Source organism: Erigeron canadensis, chromosome 1 (assembly GCF_010389155.1).
Source record: "Erigeron canadensis isolate Cc75 chromosome 1, C_canadensis_v1, whole genome shotgun sequence".
Taxonomy (NCBI): Eukaryota; Viridiplantae; Streptophyta; class Magnoliopsida; order Asterales; family Asteraceae; genus Erigeron; species Erigeron canadensis.
The window spans coordinates 39,310,587-39,319,396 of NC_057761.1; the positions used below are offsets into that span (position 1 = coordinate 39,310,587).

The following is an 8,810-nucleotide window of genomic DNA, read 5'->3' on the forward strand; positions in this document are numbered from 1 at the left end:
ATTTGCTCTTTATATGTATTTTGAGTGACAAATTTGCCCTTATAAAAAAATGAGTGGCAAATTTGCTCTTTCCATGTATTTTGAGTGGCAAATTTGCCCTTTTAACCAAAACCAAAATTACAAAGAAAATATATAATCTTGTCTTAATTAAATCAACTACCATCTTAAAAAGGAAACTACACGGCGTCAGGGACAAGAAAAAAGCAATGTATTAGAGCATCAACAATGGTAAAGCTTTTTTCTAAAAGTTTTTTATAAAAATTTTTTTGCTCCAATAGTAATAGCTTGAAATTCACCTAAAATTCTTTAAATTGTAATTAAATATGTAAGAGAGAGAATGCAATAGCTTGAAAATTTTCAAGTCATTGCTAAAAAAGCCTTCACCTCCAATGATAAAAAGTCTTTATAAAAACTTTATAAAAACGGGGAGAGATCCTCTCAAGTTACTCTAACTTGATAGGTAAAGTTAAGAGAATTTTGACCATTGATTTAAAATCAAAGGTTAGGATTCAAAAATGATTATTGAATCTTGACCCTTACTCTTAAATCAAGGGTTGAGATCTTCTTAACTTACCTTTCATGTTACTACAACTTGAAACCCTTACCCAAAACGGAGACAGATTCTCTCCTTGTAGATGCTCTTAGTACTTCTGTATTCTAAACTCGAAGGACTATTATTCCTTATGGAAATCTAGCCCCAAACACAAGAGAGAACAAGATAAGGAGCCAACACCAACAACAACAAAAGGAAAAGAAAAAATGACTTTAACCTCAATTTCATATGTCCTAAAATCTTAATAAAACCCCCAATTTTTTCCAGCTAAAATTACATCATTCTAGAGCAAAAAGTAAAATAAAATGTGTTCATCTTCCACAATATCAACATTTCTACCACTTTGTAAAAACCACCCATTTCATCAATTTCCAATTTTGACTGCTGATGAGAATCTTTTTAGTGAATTCAGACTCAAAAACCCTAAAAATCGAAACTTTACATCTATTTCTGCTTCAATTACCAAAAACAATTTACATTTATCATGGGTTAATTCTGATCAACCTGAAATTGATGATTTTAATGGTTGGGCATTTCTTGAAGAAACTGTAATTATCCCTGAAAAGCAGAAAAAAGGTAACTTTTTTTCTTTTATTCTGCATTAATTATCACTCTTACTATATAATTTTATATTGTATTAGTTTTATTGAATTTTGGAGTAATAGGACATGGTGTGGCTATATTAAAGTTTCTTACAATTTATGCTAAAATGTTAGAATAGTACTAAAATGGAAGGATATTGGATTAATTTTTATAAAAAACGGGAAAATGATTTATATATGTAATAAAGTTTTGATTTTGTTTTTACTAATCATTGCAAGTAAGGTGATTTATCATCAGTTTTTGTAGCCGTGTTTCAACTTGTTACCACTGTGTGTGTAAAAAGTTGAAAACTTTAAGTTAAAAATTGTTTGGACTAAGTTTCGGTTTTTCATATGCCTGCATAAAGTAGTATTAAGTTGAATATGGTCACATAAATTGATAACAAATCGACATACTTGCATAGTTGCATTGGTTCATGAAAAACAGGGGAGATCAAGTTTCGGTTTTTTTCTTTTGTTGTGTAATGTGGTAGTATTGAGGTGAAAAGTGGTTGTGTAAACTGAAAACGAATCAACTTAATTGCTTTCATTAATAAAAAGATCAAAACTTGGTGAGACCACTGTTTCCATTTTTATATATGGTTGCATAAAATGGTACTAAGTTGAAATGGTTGTATAAATTGATAACTTATATTGATTGGTTGATAAAAGTTATTTGAAACTTGGTTGTATAGAAATGTGATTTGCCCAAATATCGGTTGATAAAAACCTGGCAAATATAAAATAATATTTAAAAATTATAACAGAAGCTGAATAGCGTGGACTTGGTGAATCCTGCTGTTTTTTGGAAAGCTAAAATTCTGTGATCTTTTTTTACTCAGTGATGAAATATGATTGTAACTAGCTTTACATGAACCAGGGTTGCCTAAGTATCTATTGTTTGGTATTGGGACTTCTGTTGTGGCATTGCTTGCCGTGTTTGGTCATTATGCTCTATCACGTAAAGGTGAACTCTCTTTCCTTTGTTGTGTTACTGGTTTGGAGAGGATTGCGTTTGTAGATGTTCTTCAGCGTAATTAGTTATGGAGATGAATTTGGTTTAGAATCTTATTATTGGTTTACTTTCAGGTTTGGTTTTGCGATTTAGCAGTCCATTTCATGTATTTGTTGATAATAAATTGTCGGGCTCGGAAGATACATTAAAGGTGGATGAAGCTGTTGTGGAGCCGTTGAAGGAAAATGTTCATGAAGGAGGTGATGCGATATCAGAAGAAGGTATTTGACTATTTTTTAGTTCCTTGACTGTCTGTTAAGTCCGAAAGTTCCATCGATAGTAGTATCTGAAGGACATGATTACATTTCTTGGCAACTTCTATTGTGTTTTTGTGATGTATGTTTGTGTGCATCTGTAATTTATTCATTCAAAAATTCTACAGTAATTGGTCATCTTAACTGGGAAGAAGGAAAGGTTGGAAGAGTTATAGTTCCAGTTTTGGCTGATACTACTCAGCAGGAGGCTTTATTGTGGTTGAAGAATCTTAAGGTATTTTGTTGCATCCATATATTGTAGTTAGGTTTATGATAAACTCGTATTTCATAAACTCCTATTTTGGGCAAGTGGTAAATTTGAAAAGCCTTTTTTTAGCCTGAAAAGTGCAAAATCAAATTGAACATTTGAACATCGTAAATCAGTTAAAGTTCCAAGCCTTAGGTATAGAAAATTAGTTGTTGAAAGTTGACCAAATTGATTCGTGCAACCCCAAAGAAATCTAGAGAGTTTGTACCATATTTAAAACTAAAAGCTTGATTTTTGAGTTGAGGCTGATATTTGAGGCAAGATTAACTTTCAAAAGAGAAGAAGCCGTTCGTTTAAGATTTAGCAACCTTGTTTAGATTGATTTTTTTTGGTAGTGGATTAAAGCCTATTTTTTGGTTTGATTGATATAAGATAGTTGTGAAAGTCTGTGGATAAGTAAGTAACTAGGAATACATAAGATATGGTTTGTTGAATAATTCGTTTGAGTGAAAGTTCTAAATCAATGTTTCAATAAGAAAACCAAATATAATATGTTTTATGGGTGGATTAGCCGATTTAGTATGGTGGGTTTTGTAGTACCGGGCTTAGGGATTTGACAACGTATTAGGGTTAGTAGTTTGCTTTAACTAATTGCAGAATGCAGAAGCACTAGTAGAGTTGCCATGTGGGCCCTAACAAATCAGCTGCAACCTTCCATATTGGCCAACATGTGAAGCCATTACCACTCTGTGCATTTAATTTAGTTATAATCTAAAGCAGAATATGTTGGTGTTATTTCTCTAAATTCAATATTTCTAGACTTACTAGACTAGTCCAATCTAATTCATCTAGAAAATATAACGTATCTAGCATGTACTAGTCTTCTTGAAACAATAACTGATTTCAAGCTCTTCTCCATTAGCATCAATGTTAGATTTTGATTTTAACAAATTGATATCTTGTTCATCCTTGTTACATCTCCACACTTTTTAATAGCTAGTTAGTTTAAATAAATTCAACCGCCTATTATGTTTTAGTCCATTACGAGAGTTAAAATCATTGAAACATCTATACTTCCTAACTAGATGTGCCTGACTCATTTTCAACCATCAACACATAGTAATTCGACTCAAGAAAATTTTACACTTTTTTCAAATGCTTGGGCAGTAATTACATATTGGGTTTTTAAATGTCACCTTAGATCAAAACATAAAGCTGAATGCTCATTTCTTATTCTGATTCTTCTGACAGTGCCATTAAAATAGGGATTTGATAGTTTCATTGCTTGAAGTTATGATCCTTTTTTGAAAAGCGAATTTTAACCAAATTTTGAAATCAACCATCATTTTATGTGACTATTTCTATGGGTTACTACAATTACTGGTACTTTCTTGTGCGTATATGTCATAATAAGGTCCAGGTGAAACTTTATTTAATCACCGGTCAATAATCGTTATTGGTATTTATACAAGTAATTGTTATTTTTTTTGGGTTTTACTTTACATAGTTCAGTAATTCAGTAATGCAATTTGATTATTTTTTTCCATTTCATTTAGTTAGTATTTGACCTTTTAAATGACTTGTCATCTACTAAGTAATATGTTTTTGGTAGTTTATATGTGTACATTTCATCAATTTCCCATTTTGAACCAAGTTTTAGTTTCAGTTTTAAGAATTGCTTATAATAATCTGAAGGCATACAGATCATTGAAGATGAAGTTAAGGCAGATGAATTTTGTACGAGAAGAGAATATGCAAGATGGTTGGTTCTAGTTAACTCCAGACTTGAAAGGTAGAAACTGGTGCATGCATTTGGCCTAGTTACTACTATTATAAGAAAAAAAATACAGCTGTCATTCACTAAGAAAGTTTTATGGGTTTCAGGAATACAAGAAATAGGATAGTTCCATCTGTCGCACTCGCTGGATCTACTATCAATGCTTTTGATGACATTCGGGATGAAGATCCTGATTTTGAGTACATTCAAGGTAAGATTGAAGTAGCCATTTAAGGTGCTGATATTTTACGCTATTGGTTGAAAAATGGGCCGGGTGCTAAAGATTGGATTATTTGGGTATGGGCTGACATGAAACACTGATCCCCCAACAATTTTACGTTTTAAAAAATAATCAATTACCGTGAAAAATGGATTTTGAAGCATTTTGCAACAATAACATGGTTGTTTGAACTTTGAACACGCAAGCTTGGAGGTTTTATGCATCGAACATACACGTTAGGAGACTTTTTGACCTGTTTAGCATTTTTGTTTGCTAGTTATCTTTATCCATTTGTGCGTTAGAGATAATAATAACCCGAATAGGCCTGTTCTTGAGTAAATAGGTCGAAGTTGCAATTTATTATGCAGTATACACCATACTTCTCTTTAGGGTATTAAAAAAAGTTAATCTTGTGTTGAATATCTATACTCTATACAATATAGCCCTCGCTGAGGTTGGCGTTATCCCGAGCAAGCTGTCTGGTAAAAAATTATCTTCTGATCTGGATAGTTCAAAGAGCACTGGAGGTGCAACTTTTTTTCCTGATAGGTACATCATAAATACAACAAATGAAATTTTCATTTTTTCTATTTTTGCAAGCTTTACATTTAGGTATTTGTTTCTAGATTGATTTCACGTGAGGATCTTATTGGTTGGAGAGCCAAGTTAGAGTATGAAGTTATGCCAGGACTAAATGAAGAGGTAGGAATAACTGGAAGTTGTTCTAAATTGTCAAACTTTCTCTGGGTTCATTATCACTGATTCACTGGTAATGAACAAAAGTAATGTTTGTTCTGTTGCATCTATTAGAACTGACATGTTTACAGTCCAGATATTAAGGCACAAAATAGGCTTTCTGGATGCAAGGGAGCTTAATTCAGATGTGCTACCGGTTCTTTTTATAGACACACTGGCAAACAACAAAAGCATTACGAGAAAAGTTTTTGGTTCCCTTCTCTCTCTTTTTTCTTACATAGCTCATATACTTATAGACGATTCTCTATTGACATACTGGGATGTACATCAGGTCAGCTCAAACGGTTCCAGCCTGGGAAACCCTGCACCAAGGCACAAGCTGCAGTGGCACTCACGAGTGGAAGAATAAGTGAATCAATTCGCCATGAATTCTTCCAGTTAGAAGCTGAGAAATCTTCCCGGGAGTTTGCAATGAAAGAGATTAAATCGGAACTTCTTGAGAGAGGTGACATACAGAGGTTTTGGGAGAAAAAACTAGAGGATGAACATACTCGTTTTTTGGAGGTGGAAGCAGCTTATCTAGAAGCACTCAAAGAATTGGAACATCGAAAGATTGATCACGATAATGCTATAGCTGCTTACTTGAAGGAGAAAGCAGCTTTAGATTGTCAAAAGCAGCTACTTTCTAGCTTGAAGAAAGAAATAGAAGAAATGAATCAGAAACTTGCATATGAACGAACCGACTATGTGGATGAGCAACATAAAATCCGTAGTAAAGTCAGTGGATTAGAAGTAAAATATGAAAAAATTCTTGATTCAAAAGCAATACTCGAAGCTGAATTAGAAGCCCTTCGTATACTCAGGTACGTGTGGTAACTTTCTGATAGACAAGAAAGAGTTGTTTGTTGTGTCAACATACGTTCGGATAATCTTACGGGGTTGGATAAGAGGTTGCAAATTGGGCAGGTCAGAAGGATGGTGTAACGGGTCAAATGGGCTATATTTTGTGCGGGTAGGGTTTTTATAAGAATTTGACCATAACACTATCTGTCAATTTTTTATATGCTAAATAATTAGTGTAAAAAAAATTAAATACGGTAACAGAGGAGTATTATATATATAAATGGTGTATTAATAATTTCTACAATCTAGGAGGTTATATATTTTGTAAGTATTCGGGTGAATTTTGACATGATCAACACTTTAGAGATAAAATTTATGCCAGATCAACCGAATGTAAGTCCGTAGGTTGAAATGGGCCCTTCTAGATTAAAGTTTTTCTGATGATAGTATTGCTGCAGATCTTGGATAGAGGATGAAGCAAAAAAGGGTCAAGCTCGGACTAAGGTCCTTGAGGAAGTTGGTCGAAGATGGAAATGGGGTAATCGTTCTTGAATTGGTCTTAGTGAACCAAACTATTTGATTGATATGTGATTAATACATAAATATCGACTAATTTGATTCAAGTGAAGAAAAAGCAGCTAGAAAATGCTCATTTTTCTGGATAGTATGTTAGTAAGCAATACTGACGAGCTTTATTAAGGCGTTGATCATGGCAGTAGTGATGGTGCAATGGTGGTTTCCAAAATATTTACATTAAACTTGACTTGGTGGCATTTCTTCAATAAATTTTGGGGCTATTGCAGGGATGAGTAACGAGTTAGCCATGTCTCGGTTCTTTGGCAAGCATCGTAGCTCAACAATTTGATATACGCTGAACTTTGATGAGCCAAGCTACTGAGCCTCTAGCGAATTAATGTAATTTGTACTTGTAGATACCGAGGTCTTGTGAGGAATATAGTTGATTTATTCACAAAATTTCATTCAAGTTCTTATGGATCTAGTTTTTGAGTTGGGTCAAGGATTGAACTCGTATTAACTTTTATGAGCTAGAACTTATGAGTTGTACCCAACGTTGTTTGCGTCATGTTTATTTGAGCAACCAACAAAGCTGCTAATATTGAAAACAAAACCTCATTTGCAGGTGATCTCTAGAAAACTGTCCAGGGTCTTAAGACTCTAAATGCTATACTCGAAGTAAGTCGGTAACGTTTAAACAGTTTTTCCGAGCTTCTCGCTAAAAAGCCTAGCCACAAGCCCACAACTCCGGCTCCAATATTGGAGTTAGAAAAATCTTGGGTTGTTTATAAACAAATTCAATATAGAATAAAGGTAAAGTATCAAAACCAAAAAAAAAAAAAAAAAAAAAAACAAGCTCCTCTCTACCCCCTCTCACAGAAAAGCGTACATAAAGGTGGAGTTAGAATAAATTTTTTAAAAGTTAGCGAAATTGAAATTCATTTCCCGCCAATAACAAACAAGCTCCTCTACCCCCCTCTCACAGAAGAGAAGCTCATCATCCAGTTAATCAGATAGGTAATCCTGCAAAATCTCACTATTAAATCTCTCTATTACTATTTTAATTACTGATTGTCTAATTATTTATTTACTTGTATATATAAATGTCTATATGTATAAGTAATCAGGTCTTATCTAGGGTTAACTTCTTTTAGGATCTGTAACCTAAGTTTTTATGTAATTTTGAGTGCTAATGTATTTCTAGGAACTTAATTAATTATGAGTTTTAGTTTTTATACAATATATCTCGATTAATGTGAATTACTGCTGTTGTTACAAACTTCCAATGATATTGTTGTTTGTTAGGCAAATAGGAATATAGGATTGTCCATAAATCATTAGCCAAACTATTATAAATATCTCTATATTACTTTTTAGCCATCTACAACAATTATATATATTTTACAACACAATGTATAACTGTACAATGTATGTATTGTTGTGGATGACTAAAATTAGTCGTAGATATATCACCTCCCTAATATTTGGTGTCATTAATATAGCCTGTAGAATGTAGTTCCCACAAGTTCTATTTGGTCAATTGTGCACACCTGCTTTTTTATTTTTATAATAATACCATGTTTTGCTTATATGTTTTTCTTTTCAAAATAAAAATTTCTTCCTTATTCTGAAACTTTATAGAATGTTTAACCAACTCATTATGGGTTGTTCATTGACTGGTCCCATGGGCGATGGCCAAATTTTGAGTTAATTCGCGTAACACTATGGTCAAATGGACATGGTCTGGATTTAAACCGCTAATCTCCACTTTTATGTTGTCTACCATTGCCGGTACGAGTTAGTAGGTTATATGTTTTACTAGCAATGCTATATGTATATGTAAAAAGAAGATGATAGAAGAGAATATGTTGCCTATATTCACTAGACCCATCTTTAGATGATAGATAAGAGATTGAAAGAATGTAAGGTTTTCCCTTGACCAGATCAGCAGATTATTTGTCTCTATGCAATGACAATAAGCCCCATGCTAATATGGTGGTCCATAGTCCAGGCTTTTGTTCCTAGCTGAAATACTTTTTATAGAAAATTCTTCACCCCCTTATAATATTTACTGTTGCAATAGTTAGGTTATTCATTTTTAACTTTTTAATATTTTAATTTTTGTAAAAATATTTGAACATATTATG

General features: G+C 33.0%; 1 protein-coding gene across 1 annotated transcript; it reads left to right on the forward strand.

The window, feature by feature from the left end:
• The first annotated feature begins 623 nt into the window (after positions 1–623).
• On the forward strand, positions 624–7,214 carry LOC122585777. The gene is made up of 11 exons (XM_043757901.1): positions 624–1,129; positions 2,015–2,101; positions 2,224–2,370; positions 2,532–2,638; positions 4,315–4,403; positions 4,496–4,599; positions 5,052–5,157; positions 5,235–5,310; positions 5,441–5,555; positions 5,636–6,167; positions 6,606–7,214. Exons 1-11 carry the CDS (start codon positions 859–861, stop codon positions 6,697–6,699), a joined length of 1,728 nt encoding a protein of 575 aa, XP_043613836.1. The 5' UTR covers positions 624–858; the 3' UTR covers positions 6,700–7,214.
• Positions 7,215–8,810: the final 1,596 nt, after the last annotated feature.

Excerpts from the sequence above, each read along its gene's own strand:
- LOC122585777 (XM_043757901.1), top strand. The coding sequence starts at position 859 with ATGTGTTCATCTTCCACAATATCAACATTTCTACCACTTTGTAAAAAC. Across the intron at positions 2,102-2,223 it reads TTATGCTCTATCACGTAAAG|GTTTGGTTTTGCGATTTAGC; the intron begins GTGAACTCTCTT and ends GTTTACTTTCAG. Across the intron at positions 6,168-6,605 it reads GAAGCCCTTCGTATACTCAG|ATCTTGGATAGAGGATGAAG; the intron begins GTACGTGTGGTA and ends GTATTGCTGCAG.